This window comes from Astatotilapia calliptera, chromosome 12 (genome assembly GCF_964374335.1).
Source record: "Astatotilapia calliptera chromosome 12, fAstCal68.1, whole genome shotgun sequence".
NCBI classification, from domain to species: domain Eukaryota; kingdom Metazoa; phylum Chordata; class Actinopteri; order Cichliformes; family Cichlidae; genus Astatotilapia; species Astatotilapia calliptera.
In genome coordinates this window covers 19,780,042-19,798,757 of record NC_137433.1, presented here as the reverse complement: position 1 = coordinate 19,798,757, position 18,716 = coordinate 19,780,042, and the positions used below count along the sequence as shown (strand labels likewise).

The 18,716-nt window shown below is 38.7% G+C and overlaps 3 protein-coding genes across 3 annotated transcripts; 1 reads left to right on the top strand and 2 right to left on the bottom strand.

The window, feature by feature from the left end:
* Positions 1-939: 939 nt before the first annotated feature.
* Positions 940-3,677, bottom strand: LOC145432367 (transcobalamin-1-like). Its single transcript, XM_080309157.1, has 5 exons — positions 3,534-3,677; positions 3,098-3,192; positions 2,851-2,986; positions 2,289-2,404; positions 940-2,187 (listed from the first exon to the last, which is right to left on the bottom strand). The coding sequence occupies exons 2-5, from the start codon at positions 3,162-3,164 to the stop codon at positions 2,093-2,095; spliced, it is 414 nt and encodes a 137-aa protein (XP_080165283.1). The 5' UTR covers positions 3,165-3,192; positions 3,534-3,677; the 3' UTR covers positions 940-2,092.
* Positions 3,678-8,832: 5,155 nt separating this feature from the next.
* Positions 8,833-12,648, top strand: LOC145432366 (uncharacterized). The gene is made up of 3 exons (XM_080309156.1): positions 8,833-9,003; positions 11,718-11,755; positions 11,862-12,648. Exons 1-3 carry the CDS (start codon positions 8,968-8,970, stop codon positions 12,238-12,240), a joined length of 453 nt encoding a protein of 150 aa, XP_080165282.1. The 5' UTR covers positions 8,833-8,967; the 3' UTR covers positions 12,241-12,648.
* Positions 12,649-14,741: 2,093 nt separating this feature from the next.
* LOC113033006 (cobalamin binding intrinsic factor-like) lies at positions 14,742-17,572 on the bottom strand. The gene is made up of 5 exons (XM_026186237.2): positions 17,433-17,572; positions 16,666-16,737; positions 16,388-16,517; positions 15,691-15,806; positions 14,742-15,577 (listed from the first exon to the last, which is right to left on the bottom strand). Exons 2-5 carry the CDS (start codon positions 16,730-16,732, stop codon positions 15,516-15,518), a joined length of 375 nt encoding a protein of 124 aa, XP_026042022.1. The 5' UTR covers positions 16,733-16,737; positions 17,433-17,572; the 3' UTR covers positions 14,742-15,515.
* Positions 17,573-18,716: the final 1,144 nt, after the last annotated feature.

The following is an 18,716-nucleotide window of genomic DNA, read 5'->3' as shown; positions in this document are numbered from 1 at the left end:
GGCTTTTGCTTTCTCTGTGCACAAGGTAGGCTATGTCAGTTTGAGCTCATACTTCTGTCATAGATCCATAAGCATAGAGGGATCCAAACTTCAAGTACTGGTGTTTATTCAAACACATCAAAACAAACACAAGTGTTTATTTCCAAGTATAGGATTATTTGCAATCGCCATAATGACTATATGGGTTACTTGGACTGCAGTGAACATGCTTCCTCTGCCCCCAGCATCTGGTCATCTAGCAATTCTGTAAAGTAACAATTTCAGTATTTTTACATCAATGGTATTGGTGTGTTTCTCATTGGCATATGATTACATGGTCCACTATTGTAGCTCTGATGTCATCAGTAATTCTATTTCTTACTCTTCCTACCCTTCCTCTCCCCCCTCCTCATTTTCCTCTCCCCCCTCCTCATTTTCCTCTCCCCCCTCCTCATCTTCCTCTTGCTCCTCCTTGTCCTTGTCGTCCTCTTCATCCTACTTCTTCACCTCCACGTCCTCTTCCTCGGCCTCCTCTACTTCTCACTCTTTCTGCTCCCTCCATTGTACTCCGCACACACAGCTTACCTGTATTATAGTGCTTAGGCTGATTGCAAAGTGAACGAATTATCTAAGAAAGTTTTCACATGTGAAAGTGTGCCAGACAGTTGGCAAATTAGTGTTAATGATAGCCATACATGTGTATACTTTTGCTAGGAGTGTGTTGGAAATTTGGAAATTGAGTGTTGTGCAGTGAATTGTGCCTACAGTCTTGCAAAGTGTGTGTTACAAAATTGCAAACTGAGTGCAAAGCAGTTTTTGTGCTTTTAGTTTTGCACACTCAGTGAGTGGTTTTGCTATACGTCTGACTAGTTTTAGAAATTGTGCTACAGGAATCACAGTTAGTGTTTAGGCATTCGGTAAAAACTGTAAGAGGAAGAGAATGTAACCCTCTCAAAGTTATCCACTGCTATTCAAGCCAGTTTTAATGTTTAATATATGCAGTACCAATTTTATCCAGCAGAGGGGAGTGATGGCACTATAGTTGTCTTGCAAAGCATTATGAGGTAATAAGAATAATTGCAGTGCAAGCAGATAGAGAGCAAGCCAGGAAAAAAAACAGAGCATAAAGTATTCACCGGAGTAAATAGGAACTTTAAAAAAATAAGTGTTAAGGTTTTGACAGATAAAGACTTATGGGGATTTGCTCACCATACATCCCATTCTCCAGTTGTTGTTTTTTTACTTTGTTGTGACATAATGCGAGAAATAGCACCATATTTTACTGTTTTCTTTTTCCTTTCCTCACCAAACCAGAGTGGTTAGTGGAGGCTTTTATTAAACAGTTATTCAACAGTAATGCACTAATACAAAAATTATTAAGCAATTTATTTGTTCTTATTCTGCTCAAAACCCCATAGGAGCCCCCAAAAGCTCAAAAATAGTTGTAATTTCACAGCTGATCTTAGAGACTTGCTGGTGTCCAAGAGGAGGTCAGCTTCCCAGTCAATCTCAGAAACCTCCTGGCTCCCAAGCTGTTGATAACTGGATTCACAGAATGCAGAAGCCATTTTAAAGCTAAGCTGCCCTTATTGGCTGTTTTTCCTGGCCAGCAGCCTTTGGAGAGTCTACTGTATAACCAAACAATCTTTTTACACTGAAACTGATATCCCTTGTCAGTATATAAGTACCTCTCAAACAATGGAATTTGAATGTAAAATTATAGCACACAGGGGCAAGTCGAGAAACTACTAATTACTCTCAAACACAATAAAAGTTGCCATAAGCGCAGTAAATTAAAAAACAGTTCAAGAACTTCAGTTGACTAATATGCAAATCTTGCATGTCTTTAAACTTTAAAATGTTTTACTGATTACTCTTGTAACCAATGGAGTTTTCTGTTACTTCAGGTTGCTACACTGTGGCAGACGTGTAGATAAAAGCTGTAATCTTAATTGATAAAGTCTAACACAAACCCAGTCAAAGAAACTAAGACAGTGATAGGCTACCAACTTATGATTAGACACATTTTGTCATGAAAAGCTTCCAAACAGAAAAATTACCCAAAAACTAAGTATTAACTTAAACCTGTCAAAAACCAAAGCATGTTGGTTGACTATAAGTCAGAATGAGATTTCAGATGATCCTGTTGTGTTGAGGTGTATTTAAGGGTGATGACTTCATTTGCCTTTGGAAGGTAACATCCTATACCTGTTAAAAAGAAATTTATATTATAATGGGACAAGCCGGACTGCGTGCATCAAATGTCTGACCTCAGCTTATCTAACACATTGAAAGAATGGTTCACTCACCAACATCAAGTGAGGTTATACCACTCAGCAGTTGCCAGTAGTGTGATGAATTTCCTGTCAAGCCATTCACACTGATGAGGAATGGTCCATAGTCATCATTTACTTTGTATTCAAAGCTGTAAACACAGGGTATGACTTTTCATGGACAAAATTATGCACAGTTTTTGAAATAACTGTGAAGCTCAAAAGAAGGTTATTGTAATTGCAAAAGTACAAGAGCACCGACACTCTTGAGAACTCATAAAGACTTATGAAACATCAATGAAAGGAAGGCATTTTGTTGAAGCTAAAGATGTGATGTGGTTTTTGACTGTCCTCTAAATACATGCAGGTTTCTGTAGTTTACGATGATCAGATGAAAGTGTGAAGAATTGTTTGTAAAGGTCAGCAAAGCTGTTTCATCTTGACTAAATGTCAACAAATGGCAGAAAACAATTGGTCATCTGACAATCAAAAATCCACACCCAGAAACACAGGGTCTCAATTAGAATTACACATTGAGAGAACAAGAGAGACTGTATAGCTTCCTCTAGAAAAGAAATAGCTGATTAGATGGTCTTACTCAAAGCCTTGGTCTGACATTTTCAGTCTTATCAGTCCACCGAAGAGGCTTCCATTAGGAGCAGTAAAAGTGTTGTAGTTCTTAATGCTAAAGGGTGGCGTATTAACCACCACTTTGAAGTAAGTGTTATCGTTACCTGTATGCAAAGATGAAAAACAATAAAGGCGACTGGTCAGGCCTACGTGACTATTTAAGGACATTTTCAAATTTATTTTTCTTTTTTTAATTTAGCTACACTGAAGCTTACTTCGAGCTGACTGCCAAACACAAACCAGCAGCAGCAGGGCTGCAGAGAGGAGAACAGGCTTCTTCATTCTGACTGGTGGGTAACACAATTCACACCTAAAAAGTTAGATATGCAAACATGAACACAAATATTCATCAGGAATGCATAAATCGAACCATTGTGGAAAGCAAATAAAAACCTCTTAGTCTTTTTTTTTCTTTAGGTACATGAGAGTAAGAGTACGATTAACTAAATGTTGATAATCAGTAAATCACTAAAATTTTTCTAAGTGGTCAGTGTGCAACACAATAAAAGTATAATAATCACTGTTGGCTGTTTTTTGTCAACAATGACAAAGAGCTTGGTTATTTAGCTTTTTTTAAAATTTCTTTTTACATTAAAATGAACAATGATTTATTCAAATATATATATATATCTCCAGTTAGAAAAATCTTACCTTCTTCACCTACTCCTTCCAACAAATACAACTAATGCACCAGTGGAGGTTGGTAAGTTTTCAGTTGAACAGTTCCTCCTCCTCAAGTTGAAGCTCAACTATAGATAAGGAACTTTCACACCTCTATGCCTCACATAGTATTACACAGAAACAGCCAATGATGATACAGAAAAATACTTCCTGACAGACTGCCTTTGGATCCCCACACCCACCAGTAAATGTCTCTGCATGCCTGATTGCATTAAACCTTTAGTAGTTATAACATTACATTAAAGCACTGAATAAAGACTTTTTGTACAATAGTATTTTCTTCCTGACTAGTTTTAGTACTTTTTTGGTTTCTTCCCCAACCAGTTGTGGCAGATAACTGGCCCTCCCTGAGTCTGTTTTTTCATTATCAGTCTATCCTCTGGACCTACTGTCAGAATAAATATTTAAAAAAAAACGAGCAACAGTCAACAGCTGGAGTATTCATTCTTCCAAGGGCGCAAAAACATCAAATACAAGGTTTCATGCAAGTGCTCGAAGGAGGAAGTCCCCAGTGACCTGTTTATTACATTTTGTCAATCCCACCCTCCTTTGCCTTAAAACTGTCACACATAAACACTTTTTCTTCTACAGGCTTCTCAGAAGAACAAATATGAACGTGTGTACTGTAATAAGCAGCTAATATTTTTTTGCAACCTGGGAGTACTTCCAGGCACTAAGTGTACTAAGTGTAGTAGGACTGCCACGATTAGTCAACTAGTCATGATTACGTCGACTATCAAAATCAGCAACGACTAATTTAATAGTCGACGCATCGTTTGAAGCTTTGTAAGAAAGACGCGGAATAAGTAGTAGGATTTAAGAGCGTAATAATGGACTGAAACAGAAGATGGCAGCACCGCATGTACAAGGATGCCAGCTGCCATTAAACCCCAAAGAAGAAGAAGCAGTTACATTACATTACAGCGACATGGCGAAGCCTGTTCAAATTTGAAGACTCCCAAACGCGGCCGAAAAATGCATTCTGCATTTCCCCAGATTTGAAGGATAAGTCGAGTGCATCCTTCGTGGCCCAACCTATCCCAGGATTCATAGCGCAGCCCAGCCAATTCCAGTTCTCCAACAATGGTGGCAGCTACTTAGTTTTACAGTTTTTTCTGATTGCTTAAGCACATTTTTTGTAACTATTGGCTAATTTTGCAAAACTCTTCCCACAAATAAGAAAACCTGTCACCCAATCATCAAAACATTGTAGTTCTCTTGCAAAAGCAAACACAGCTAGATTAACTCTTCACACCTTCGTAAAAATGGTGTTTCCGTATCAAACAGTACACACAAGCCATCATCTACTAAGCACACAATGCGCCAACTGCACACTGATGGTATGAATACAAAACACATCTGGCTTTTGCTTTCTCTGTGCACAAGGTAGGCCATGTCAGTTTGAGCTCATACTTCTGTCATAGATCCATAAGCATAGAGGGATCCAAACTTCAAGTACTGGTGTACTTGAAACACATCAAAACAAACACAAGTGTTTATTTCCAAGTATAGGATTATTTGCAATCGCCATAATGACTATATGGGTTACGTGGTCTGCAGTGAACATGCTTCCTCTGCCCCCAGCATCTGGTCATCTAGCAATTCTGTAAAGTAACAATTTCAGTATTTTTACATCAATGGTATTGGTGTGTTTCTCATTGGCATATGGCAGTGTTACAAATCTTTGTGCGAAGTGACTGTACTAACCGATTCTCATTTCAAGATGTCCTTATGGTACTTGCTACAGTGTAGCGGCTCGAGTTAGGCTGGACCCGTTGGCCAGCTACCCTCAGGGTCATTCCACGGTTGATTACATGGTCCACTATTGTAGCTCTGATGTCATCAGCAATTCTATTTCTTACTCTTCCTACCCTTCCTCTCCCCCCTCCTCATCTTCCTCTCCCCCCTTCTCGTCTTCCTCTTGCTCCTCCTTGTCCTTGTCGTCCTCTTCATCCTACTTCTTCACCTCCACGTCCTCTTCCTCGGCCTCCTCTACTTCTCACTCTTTCTGCTCCCTCCATTGTACTCCGCACACACAGCTTACCTGTATTATAGTGCTTAGGCTGATTGCAAAGTGAACGAATTATCTAAAAAAGTTTTCACATGTGAAAGTGTGCCAGACAGTTGGCAAGTTAGTGTTAATGATAGCCATACATGTGTATACTTTTGCTAGGAGTGTGTTGGAAATTTGGTAATTGAGTGTTGTGCAGTGAATTGTGCCTACAGTTTTGCAAAGTGTGTGTTACAAAATTGCAAACTGAGTGCAAAGCAGTTTTTGTGCTTTTAGTTTTGCAAACTCAGTGAGTGGTTTTGCTATAAGTCTGAATAGTTTTAGAGATTGTGCTACAGGAATCACAGTTAGGGTTTAAGCATTCAGAAAAAACTGTAATACTTAGTTTGCTCTTATTACTATTTCTGGGTCACAAAATGAACTTAACATATTTTCAGGTGAATGTAGCTGTGTAAACCTCAAATATCTGCTCAGTTTATCAAGACATCACATATTTGCAAAAGTGCCCGACGTTTTCGGAGACGTCTGTTACCCAGCAGCTCGATAGCTAATCGGGGGCAAGGCTCACTAGAACCCGTGAGAACACCGGACTGCCGGCAAATCCGTCTTTCGCTACTCAGGTTAAACATGATATATAAGTCACTTAGATAACTTAAAAATGTTGTTTGTCTTTTTTCATTGTTTTATTTGTTCCTGAGTAAATCAGTTTGGCTGAGATTAAAGTTATAGTTTTTACACAGCTGAATAAATGTCAAACAGAACTGATTAAACAGAAGTGTGAGATGCTCGAGAATTTACTCCTGTTATATTTTAGATAGCAAGGAGCAGACGGCTGAGTTTAACTCCACCGAGACAATCTGCAAATGTAATTAAAAGTTTAATAAACTATCATCTTGTCTTTATTTTCAGTTAGCACCTACCTTAAACACTTCAAGCTGTAAGCTAATGATAGTTATATAAGAGCAGATGCATGCTGGCGCAATAAGCTGTAGTTTTACGTCCAATGGATGATGATCTGATTAGTCAACTAATCGCAAAAATAATTGGTGACTAGTCAACTATCAAAATAATTGTTCGTGGCAGCCCTAAAGTGTATACTTGACTCATACAGATCACACTAGTTGGAACATTGCATAACATATTTTCCCCATTACCTACATTGTGTGGGTTTAACTCCTTTTTCGGTTTCTTCCCCAAACAGTTGTGGCAGATAAATTATTCTGTTTTTTCATTCTCAGTACTCAAGTACGCATTCTTGGTGATCCTTGCTTTTGCAAGTTCACACAGGAGTCTGGACTTCTGGAGATCACAGCACCATCATTTTACAATTGAAATGGCACTTGACGACGTCAGCCCCAGAGTTTTTACTACCACCCCCTCTTTAATTTGACTGTGATTAATATTTGCAATGGAAATTACACATGATCTAAAATTACACGTTATGTAATAAGCTGATTTTTTTTTAAAGATAAAGGATAATTTTTAAACAAGTATTTTAAGCACTTTGACAAAATTTACTTTTACATACGTTCTGTTTCATTGTGTCTAATAAGCTTCACACAGTTAACTGCAGTCACTACATGACTGAAACACAAACTTTATCTCCTAAAAGACTATGGATGCTGTTGTGTTCTGTTTTTGAGAGTGAAGATTAATATGTTCAAGTTATACGTTTTCAAAATTTATTATCAAACAGAATTTCAAATTAGTTTTACGTTGCACCACGGACCTCGGCCTCTCCACATGGCTCCGAGAGATAAAGGCTGCCGCACCCAAGCAGTAAACACTTTTATCGCGTGTGGTTAAACAGAATGCTAACATGATTGGTCAAAAAGTAGCAGACACTCAAAAGTTACAAAAGACAGCTGGTGTTTGGAAGAGAACAAATATTCAAAACATAATTTGATCATTTCAGTATCTCCATGTACCAACATGCTGTTTCTGCTCCCAGTGAAAAACTTCCTCCTGGATTAAAATGTTTTTAATGTTGGATTTAATTCAGAGTAAGCTGTTAAAATGAGAACAACACATTTTTACATCAGACAATAAGGACGCGCCCGCGGCGGGTTGGAAAACAGTGTGCAGGGAGTCAGGCGTTCTCACCAGCTATAGTGAGCCTTGAACTATCAAGCTTGTGGGGTAACAGACATCTCCGAAAATATCAGATTATCTTAGCGAATAGTAATATATTGATAACTTGAGCAGATGTTTGAAGTTTACAAATCTACATTCTTGCCTGAAAATATTGTAAAAGTTTATTTTGTGTCACAGAAACAGTAAAATTTTAAACTTTGAGAAATGGCCTCATTATTTCCTCCTGACCTACATTGTGTGGGTTCAGTTGTTTTTCAGGTTTGGTTATTTTAGTGTGACCCCAGACCCATCGACTAACAATGGAGGAGGTGGGGTTTGTGACCTGTACTGCAGCCAGACACCAGGGGACGGTAGAGAAATTTTGGCTTAATTTTTGGGGAGCTATTACCGTATTTTCACAACCATAAGGCGCACTTAAAAGTCTTAGATTTTCTTCAAAAAGTACGGCGCGCCCTATAGCGCAGTGCGCCCTGTGTGTTGTAAGGAGGACGTAGTAGAGAACACCATGAGAACGCTAAAGGGTGAAGTGTGTGCGTTGACTTTATCGCACATACCTGTATAAAAGAACAGGTATGTGCGTTATGCAGGACATCGTTGTTTTAACAACCCTGAAAGTGGCAAAGAGACACGCTTACGAAGCACAGTTTAAACTGAAGGCCATCAGCTACGCGGAGGAACATGGAAATCGAGCAGCGGCGAGAGAATTTAAGATTAACGAATCGATGGTTCGCAAATGGAGGAAGCTAGAAAACAAGCTCCGGCAGGTCAAGAAAACGCAGTTGAGTTTCCGCGGACATAAGGCGAGGTGGCCCGAGTTGGAGGAAAGACTCGAGCGGTGGATCATCGAGCAAAGAACGAGCGGGAGAAGCGTTTCGACGGTCACCATTCGGCTAAAAGCAGTTTCACTTTCACTTTTTATGAAACGGTGCCATTTTTCCATCCGGACCAGGACTACGGTAGCGCAGCAACTTCCAGCGGATTATAAGGAAAAGCTGGCCATCTTCCGCTCCTACTGCAGCAAACACATCGGCGACAAACACATCCAGCGATGGATGACGGATGGAGACCACAGTTTCACCAAGAGTGGAAGGCAGCGCCCGGCGAGTTACGCCACAATTTGCCAATGGATTGTAGATGCTTGGGCTAACATGTCTGCTGGCACTGTTGTTCGAGCTTTCGCAAAAGCCGGCATCATTTCCGAGGAGCCGCACGGCACGGAAAGTGACTCTGACAGTGAAGAAAGTGAACTTGGCATGTTTGATGGAGATTTAGCGCAGCTGTTCAATTCAGACCCAGAGGATGAGGACTTCGATGGGTTTGATTGATGATAAAAATGTGAGTACCAAACTTTGTTTTGCTCCTGCTTTATTTTTAAATACGCACACTTGTATGCTTGTGTGTTGTTGATGATGACGATTACTGGTAATAGAAATGTGAGTAAGGTACCGAACTCAGGTTTGCTCCCGCTTTATTTTTAAATACGCATACGGTACTTGTATGCGCCCTATGATCCAGTGCGCCTTATGTGTGTGTTAAATACAGTAATGGCACACATAACTGAGACTGCGCCTTTTAGCACAGTGCGTCTTATGGTCGTGAAAATACGGTACCTGTGAAAGTTCTCAGACATGGGATTGTACAAGGGGCATACAGGGGCAGTGTTATTTGGAATGAATGCGCAACAAGTTCCCTCAAAAATTGAATACACTCCCTCTCTTTTTGTCAATAGCATCTCCAAAGCCATTCTGTTTTGCTATGTCATGAGACCAGTGTAGGGACTAACGCGTTATTAAGTAACGCGTTACAGTAACTACATTATTATTGTGGTAACGAGCACGGTAACTAGTTATTATGCCAAAATCAGGAACGCATTAATCGTTACTGGGATTTAGATAGGGTCATTATTTGTTACTTCTTGCGGTGGCTATCGCGGAGCTTCCACAGATTCAGTAACATTAGCAAGTGGTGGAGACCAGCAGGTGGATGAGAGAAAGGGGAGGCAAGACGAGAGACCCGAGGCGGGGCCGGGTGTTCTGGGAATCCATCCTACCTCAAAAAACATCCTACCCAATGTTTCTGCACACACGCGGCGCATGCGCACAACACCAAAGCCGAATTAACTTCTTTTTCTCTGACCCATCCGCTCCGAGTGTCAGGTGAACTGAACTTCAGGTTAGGAAGTTATGACCTGCAGTCTATCTGGGTCAGATATAAACCAAGTTTAGGTGGAGTTTATTTTCGTTATGCTGGCTTTTTCATACTGGGTACTAGCTAGCATGACGGAGTTTCTATACAGCTGGGTGGATGCTATGATGTTACTGATGCTGAACTTTATTTTATTCATAAGGTTAGTTAGTTAGTTGCCAACTGTCCTCTAAAAAACGGAATCGTCCCGCATTTAGAGAAAATATTACGCGTTTCATATTAAGGTGAAAAGGAATGTCAGGAAGCTCCCCTGGCTTCTGCTCTGCAGCTGCTGAGTGAGCCCTCATCTGGGACTCTCCTCAGCTCTTTCTGGGATAGTGGCGCGGCTGCCCCTCTGTTGGGCTTCATTGGTCTCTTGTGTTCTGAGGGGCCTCTGGATGTCTGGAGTTTTGATCTCCTCCATACCTGCTTCAAGCCCTGGAGGACGGGGCAGTGGCCCCCCCACACCCTCTAGCAGATCATTACATGAAGGAACCTTTTAAATACAAGCGCGCTCATGCTCACAGGTGTACACACAGGTGCTCACACACACAAATTACACCCTTTTTGGCCCCTCCCTCTCCTGTTTCTACTTCAGTCATGAAACTGATCAATGATCAGCTGATTGTCTCTCTTGTTTGTTTATCGCCCACTTTGCGCCAGAAAGTAGAAACCAGCGGATGTCGCGTTAAACAACAGCAGCGCGTTTAAGCTTGATCAGCTGTTGTTAGAATTTATTTAATATTAGTTTCTAGTATCAGCTGATGTTTGCTGGAGCCACAGCTGTAAAGCTGCTGGTCATGATGTCGGTTTGGATACGTGGTGAGAGGGAAACAAGAAGATGAAACCAGGAGATGTCCTTACTGAATCATCAGAGCTGAACAGGTGATGGAGAAACAGGTTTACCTTTAGGTGACATGAATGAGTTGAAGGGAAGTTATGAACTGTTTCTGAGAGACAAATAACACCAGGATCCTTTTCTATGTAGCTGACAGCTGGTAACGTTGCAGGGGCGGGTCTAGCAAAGTTTTGCCAGGGGGCCAGGTAGGGCATTAACAATGAGAGGGGGGCACAAAGAAATCCTTTCTTATTTGCATTTAAAATGTCTAGCTTTTAAAAAATAATTATCTGAATCTTTCAACAAACGATTGATAGATTGATGCATATATACCATCAGACAGTGTACATCACTGTCACAACAGCGTTTGTTTTCATTCAAAGGCTTTATGATTTTTCCTATAATGGTGGGCCAGGCTCTAGTCAAAATGCCTGGGCCGATTTTTTTGTCCCAGTCCAGCCCTGTATGTAGCTCATCTGCAGTCTGGTGTTGCCTACATCTTCCTATTCAGAAGGCAGAATTTCTGAGTACAATCAAAGGACCACGGCTGCAGTTTTCATGTTGGATGTAAAAAGCGCACGTGACGCTGTGACGTAGGCTAGAATCATGGCGGCGGTCAACGACGGTCCAGGCGTGGGATTTCTCTCGTGGAAATATGCACATTATTTTTTCCTTTCTATTGGTAGGTGGCACAGTGCACTTGTGGCAAGTAAACAAGCTAGAAGACTAGCAATCTTGCTGGGTATCCAGTTACGGAAGCAACACATTAACAGGAGAATTCTGAGTAAAAACCAAAGTTACTTTCCCTAGTAACTAGTTACTTTGAAAGTAACGAGTAACTTGAAGTAACTGAGTTACTTTTGATAGAAGTAACTAGTAATGTAACTAAGTTACTAATTTAAAGTAACTTACCCAACACTGCATGAAACTAGTTGTATTCATTTGCTCTCATACAGCTCAAAGTCTAGTGAAATTAGCAAATCCTTAATGTAATTTATCCACTTTTTGTTGGTTTCTACTCCATCAGAGCCGGCAAAAGCTGACGACTGTCCTTAGGCCATTCAGGTAAATAAAACAATTTTTAACTTATTGTTACTGTTTCTTCTAAAAGCTCTATAGTTGACAGTTATTGTGTAGATTAATAATTCTTTTCTTTAACTGTCTATTACAGGTTTGTGACTGAGCTTCTTGGAGGTGAGACATATGTCTCATGTTCAGTGGTTTTACCTGCTTACTGCCACCTGCATCACACCATGGAGGTCTCCAATGATGACCCAGACTACATGGTGAAATTTAAGACTGCCTTTACAAAGAACCTATTCCAACATGTAGCTACACTCAGCCATCAGTGGCTCAAGGGGGAGAGGGAGAAGAGGTTTGGACCAGCCTTGACGTTACTGCAGGAACAGTGTAAAGATGCCACCACAAAGGAGCCAGCAAAGACAAAGAGCCTCCTCCTCTCTTCATTGTCTCCAGACTCTGATTCAGATGATTCAGATGAGGAAGCCCTGTGTAACAGGGCCCTGAGCAGAATCCACCATCAGCGATAAAGACTGCCCACTGCAGTCTAATACAATTATCTAATACAGTCTAACACAATTATCATTGTTGTTTGTTGAATCCTAATGGCAACTGTAGTGTGTAATCAGGTATAAACACTTTATTTACAAGACAAAACATCTGTTACAGGTCATAACAGAGTTTAAATGTGAAGCTGGTCAAATAACCTTTCATGTTTCTGCCTTAGTTTTTTAAGAAGAAAAACTGCAATTTATGTTGAAAATGTTATTATTATTATAAGAGACACTACCATTTTTAAAATGTACTTAAATTAGCATTTTATTTTTTTAAATTGAGTCCCACCCCTACTAATTAATTAATGAAAAGTGTTATTAATTAAACAAAATTTAAAATAAACACATTATTAAATGATTTAAATAAAACAAATATGCATCTAATTAATTATTGAACTATTTATTTAATTAATTAATTACAATTTTAATTAAGCAGTGAAACATTTAAATTATTTAATAACATATATAATTAATAAATTTTGTCCCTCATGGCCTTCCATAAAAGACAAGCCCCAGCTAGACTAATTTAAAATAACAAAGAACAAAATGTTTCTCACCACCTTCAGCTCAACCTCTTGAAGATGAAAGCCTGAAGTTCTCACAATTTTTTCCTGACCATCGAAATAAATCAGGATCTGTAATCTGATATGTAAACATATAAATGTCTGAGTATTGACTAGAATGTAACAAAACAAAACAAAAAACACCCACCAACGTCACACCACCCAAAGAAGTTCAATATTTGAGAACACTAATACAAAAATTCACATTGTAAAAAAACAACTAGTGACAGTTTCTGAATGGTATCTAAATATATTTCACAATAATGCAAAAGCATGTAGAATACATTAAATTTTTTGTCATAAAATAAAAATGCTATTCTTATTCACTTTTCAATTGTCTTGTTAATAGTAAACACATCAGAAACAAATATCAAACAGAAGAGATACAAACTAGAGGAATATATACAAAAGAAGAGAAAGGCACACAATGGAGAGCAAAGTGCTTGGAAGCAGTGGAAAAGGACTTGGTCTAATAATGAGTAAGCTGAAGAGGAAATGGGTTTGCGCTCATCTAGAAGATCTTCGTGGTTAGGGGAGTTGGCTGGCCCATCCTTAACACGGTTCTGTTTTTTCCATCCCATTGTAGAAAAGTGTTTGTTCATATGGGGCTGTTTGATTGTGGGGGTGATTTCTCAGATGCTGAGCAGTCCATGAATTAACCTGAGGTCAAAGACATTTGTGCAGCTGCTGATGATCTTTCCAAAGACGCCACTGCTACCTTTTTATAGGGACACTGTTAACCTGCCTCAAGAATATAGATAAAACACTTTGGCTAATAACAGTTCTCTCCTAAATGTAACAGTTCTTAGTAGCTTCTTAGCTTTGTTGTTAGTTGTCAGAATACTTTTACTGTAAACTAAATGTTAGTTTTGCAGTTTGACCCAGGGATGTAAAACTCAATTTACATCATGAGCCACTTACAAGCTACTTTGATCCTAAGTGGGCCAGCCAGTGAATTTACATGATAAATGTGTAAAATTACACAAAAAGTAATTCATTATCCAGACTATCCCATATTTCTAAAGATCTAAAAGATACTTTCTCCTGTGAATTTATATAGTAGAGAAATTTCTGTCATTTAATTGTTTATCTATTAATTACTTTGCTGTAGTATAAATGAGGCGGGCTCTTTATTAATAGGAAAAGCTTTAAACTTATGAAAATACAGTTAGAAGTTCAAAATCTATGCACTCCTTCACATTTTCCTGAGCCATCCAGAGGGTCGGAATGGAGTCTTTGACGGGCCGTGTTAAATCTCCCAATTCTTTTATCTTTGGGCTGAAGGAAGAACAGCACTCGGTGTATAAATGCTCAATCAACAATCTCTTCATTCCATACGATTCTCATTATTCCATACAACACTTTGAGCATAAACATCCGGATGGGAGATGTGGACAGGAGGGTGTCCGCCAGATCTGGAAGTGTATGACTGTTTCTCACATTCTTATAGCTTCAGCCCCCCTCCAAAGTCATAAAACATAAACATCCACATTCTTTCTCTCTTACGGCGCCTAAGTGACGGCTTTGGCTTCCTGTTTTATCTCTGCCTGATGAGATGGGGCAGAAAACCTCTACAGTATGTTCTGTTCTCTTTGTAATCAGAAAAGGAAGGCCATGATTCTACACAAGCAGCATTTCTTATAACTCAGCAGTATAATGCATCATAAAACAGTGTAATGATTTCATAATTTTTAATCCAAGGCATAATGTGGCCTATAGCCGTATAATGATTCAACAATTATTTGATTAGAAGGATAAGGTGGCATAAGATAGTATGATAATCTCACAGCCGTTTCTGGCCTCTGGCCTGATTTTTGACACCCCTGGTCTAGAGCTGTCATTGTTTTAGGATACATAATGGTGGACATGCTAACAACACTTTAAATAAGCCTGTGTAAAAATAAAACAAACCAAGGCTAGAAACATTTTACTTGGACTACAAGTTACATGCTTTATTTAATGCCTGAGGAAGATAACACTAATAATCAGTAACATTTTATTCAACAATAAAAATGCACTCATACAAAAATTATTCAGCAATGAATTTGATCTTATTTTGCCACTCTAATAAACCCCCAAAAGCTCAAAAATAGGGGAGGTCAGCAGCCCAGTCAATCTCAGAAGCCTTTTGACTCGCAAGCTGTTGATAACTTGATTTGCAGGATAAAGAAGCTATTTTGACATGGAGTCAGCAGCTGACCCCCCCTGCTGTTTTTGCTGGCCAGCAGTCTCTGGGCAGTCTACTGTATAACCACACCATCCTTTTACAGTAAAACTGAGACCACTTGTAAGCATCAAATATGGAATTTGAATGTAAAATTATGATACATGGGGGCAAGTTGAGAAACTACTAATTGCTCTCAAACACAATAAAAGTTGCCATAAAGGCAGTAAATTAAAAAACAGTTCAAGTTGTTGTATATGTTTTACTGACTGCTCTTGTGACTAATGGAGTTTTCTATTACTCCAGATTACTACACTGTGGCAGAATTGTAGATTAACGCTGTAATCTTAATTCATAAAGTCTGACAGAAACCCAGTAAAAGAATCTAAGCCAGTGATAGGCTACTGATTTATGATTAGAAGACTCCCAAGCAAAAAAATGACACAAGTCAATTATTCACCTCAACTTGCCAAAGATCAAAGTGTATTGGTTGACCATGAGTCATAATAAGACTTTAGATGGTCTTAAATTTTCGTGTATTTCAGGGTGACGACTTCATTTGCAGTTGGAAGGTAACATCCCATACCTGTAAAAAAATGTAAAAGTTCAGAGAATATTATATAATACGACAAGTTAGATTGTGTGCATCAAATGTCTGACCTCAGCTTATCTTACACATTGTGAGATTGGTTCACTCACCAACATTGAGTGGGGTTGTACCACTCAGCAGTTGCCAGTAGTGTGATGAATTTCCTGCCAAACCATTTACACTCTGAAGGAATGGTCCATAGTCATCATGTGGTATGTACTGAAAGCTGGAAACATAGGGAATGACTTTTTAAAGAGTGAAGTGGACAGTTTTTAATATAACTATGAAATCCTTTTTAACAATGCAAATAGTTTCACTCTCTATGTTTTTACACAGAACTCTGCATTCAGTTATTAGTTATTATTAATCTCTGGCTGTTTTGCGTCTTTTGTCCTGTCTCCCTCCCCTCACACCCAGCAGGTCACAGCAGATGGGTCCCCCTGAGCCTGGTTCAGTGCGAAGTTCTTCTCTGTTAAAAGGGAGTTTATCTTTCTACTGTCGCCAAGTGCTTGCTCATATGGGGCCATGTGAAACATTAATGAAAGGAAGGCATTTCTTAAAGCTAAAGATGTTATGTGATTTTTGACTGTACTGTACATATACAGGTTTCTGTGGTCTACTGTAAGAAAAAAGTATGAAGATTTGTTTTTTTAAGATGTCAAGAAACATTCCAGGGCACAATTAGTCATCTGGAATTAAAAATTCACACCCAGATATACGGGGTCTCAATTTTAATTAAACATTAAGAGAACAAAAGTAAATGTATGGCTTCTTCTAGTAAGGAAATAGTTGATGTGATGGTCTTACTTGAAGCCTTGGTTTGAGTATCTCAGTCTCGTCAGTCCACCGAAGAGGCTGCCTCTATAAGCAGTAAAAGTGTTGTAGGTCTTAATGTTAGTGGGTGGCACATTCACTTGCACTCTGAAGTTAGTGTTACCTTAAATAACAAAGGAGGGTGAAGTTAGTTTACCGAAGATGAGCAGAAAAACAATAAAGGCGATTAATCTATGTGACTTTTCAAGGATTTTTTGGCATTTCTTTTTGTTTTTTATTTAGCAACACAGGAAAAAAACACTAAAGGTTACCCTGAGCTGATGTCCCAACAAAAAACAGCAGCAGCAGGGCTGCAGAGAGGAGAGCAGGCTTCTTCATTTCAACTGCAGGGCAAACATAAAATTTTGATATGCAAACATGAACACAAACATACGTTGTGGAAAGCAGTTCCTGAACACTGAGTATCACCATCCCAAAATACAGCATTTATAATGGAATAAAACCTCTTCATGTTTTATTATTATTTTTATTTGGTACGTGAGTTTATCAAGTCATCTAAAAGTGAGGTGTGCAATATTAAGGAAGTTCAACAAAGTTAAGCTTTTCTTGCTTGATAAACCCTAAAGTCTAAGTTAGAGATAAAGAGTATCTCATTAGTGGTCATCAACTTTCCCTGTTAAGTCAGGCTTTCTGCTTCAGACTCTGAATGCCCAGGATTTCATGTGTCATGTTATCCCTGTGAGTGTAGCCTACTCTAACCAGAGACGTTAGCAGATGATAAAATGGTGACAAAAATCTGTAAAAAACATGAAAAATGTAACAGAACCACACAGAGCAGTAAAATAAACATTTTAATTCAAGTAAACTATTTTAATTTTGACCGCTTTGGGTGCTGCCTTTTATTTCTAATATAAAGACTGCATGTTAGAAATCTGAAACGTTAGACTGGATACATTTAAATATTAAAGGTTACTGTGCCTTTGAAAAAAAAGGAGACATGGAAATCGCTTTAGTATGTTAGTAGATCAAAGGTAAACTGCTTTTATTTATTATCAATGATATTTAAAGATATTCTTACCTTTTTCAAGTTCTGTTTTCAATAAATGTGTAAGAATGCAGCCGTGGAGGTTGTAACTTTTCAGTTGAACAGTTCCTCCTCCTCAAGTTGAAGCTGAACTACAGATTAGGAACTTTTATACCTCTGTGCCACACATAGCATTATACAGAAACAACCAATGATGATACAGAAAAATAACCAAGCCCTTTACTTGTGCAATCAAAAAAAAGAGAAGCTTAAATCTGTGTTGACTAACCATGGATGTTATCGAATGACAAAAGGTGACCATGTATATTAAATTGCATAGGAGGACTTTTAATTCATATAACATTTGCTACATCTGGCAATTTTTTCTGCAATTAATTGTTTAATTGCAGGTTTGAATTTGCTGTATGTGTTCCCCTCTCTCTCTCTCCTGCTGCTTTCCTGTCACTATAAAAGGACAAAAAATAATGCTAATTTAAAAATGTAATGTGCAATTTTTATTAAGGATTTTCACAGTGAGAAAATCCTGCGTGCTTGTGTCTGCAAATCCTTTATAAAGTATAACCTTATATTAAATTGTAATTTAATGAATTGTGTATCCTGTGTATTGCTTGCCTTTATCTTGGTCCTGTGTAAAAAATGTGGAAATTGTTTTACACTGTTTAATAGGAGCACAGAGAATTTTTCACTTTTGCCTTCTTGCTGAGTAGCCATGCAAGTAGGCCAGGAGGGTGACCTAGAAAGTTAATCGTGTTTCCAGGATCTCTGTTTGAATTTACACGTACCTTATTTGTCAGACTTCAGTCTTTGTTTTTCTTTACATAATTGAGCACTTTTATTCCTTGACAGTTAGAAGACTGTAATGAAACAATCAAACAGTCATCTCAAATGCATGTGTAAGTTAGGTTGAGAAATGGTAATAATTTGATGCTAAGCTGTATCATTTGGAACATAAATACTTCATGAATACTTCAAAGAGTAAGGTGTGCTGCCGACAGAAAGTACATTGTGTGGGTTTGATCCTTTTTCTGGTTTGGTGCTGAAACTTCTTAGAAGACTCTTCTATTTCCTTGTTCTACCCAAACCAGTTGTGGCAGATAACTTGTCCGCCCTGAGTTTGTTTTTTTCAGTCTCAGTCTTTCCTCCCGACCTAATTTGTGTGCATTCATTTGTTTTTCAGGTTTGGTGCTGAAACCTCTTGTAAGACTATTTTCCATGTATTCTTCTTTCCTTTTTCTTTCCCAACCATTTGTGCCAGATAACTGGCATGCCTTTAGTCTGATCTTTTAGTCTCAGTTCTTCCTCCTTAGCTAGTTCCCT

Bases quoted from the DNA above. Each gene is read 5' to 3' on its own strand.
- LOC145432367 (XM_080309157.1), bottom strand. From the start codon at position 3,164: ATGAAGAAGCCTGTTCTCCTCTCTGCAGCCCTGCTGCTGCTGGTTTGT. The intron at 2,987-3,097 runs GTAAGCTTCAGT...CTTTGCATACAG, and splicing joins TGTTTGGCAGTCAGCTCGAA to GTAACGATAACACTTACTTC. The intron at 2,405-2,850 runs GTAAGACCATCT...CTGTGTTTACAG, and splicing joins ATGTCAGACCAAGGCTTTGA to CTTTGAATACAAAGTAAATG.
- LOC113033006 (XM_026186237.2), bottom strand. From the start codon at position 16,732: ATGAAGAAGCCTGCTCTCCTCTCTGCAGCCCTGCTGCTGCTGTTTTTT. The intron at 16,518-16,665 runs GTAACCTTTAGT...TTGTTATTTAAG, and splicing joins TGTTGGGACATCAGCTCAGG to GTAACACTAACTTCAGAGTG. The intron at 15,578-15,690 runs GTGAGTGAACCA...ATTTTTTTACAG, and splicing joins TACAACCCCACTCAATGTTG to GTATGGGATGTTACCTTCCA.
- LOC145432366 (XM_080309156.1), top strand. From the start codon at position 8,968: ATGAGGACTTCGATGGGTTTGATTGATGATAAAAAT. The intron at 9,004-11,717 runs GTGAGTACCAAA...CTACTCCATCAG, and splicing joins GTTTGATTGATGATAAAAAT to AGCCGGCAAAAGCTGACGAC. The intron at 11,756-11,861 runs GTAAATAAAACA...TGTCTATTACAG, and splicing joins ACTGTCCTTAGGCCATTCAG to GTTTGTGACTGAGCTTCTTG.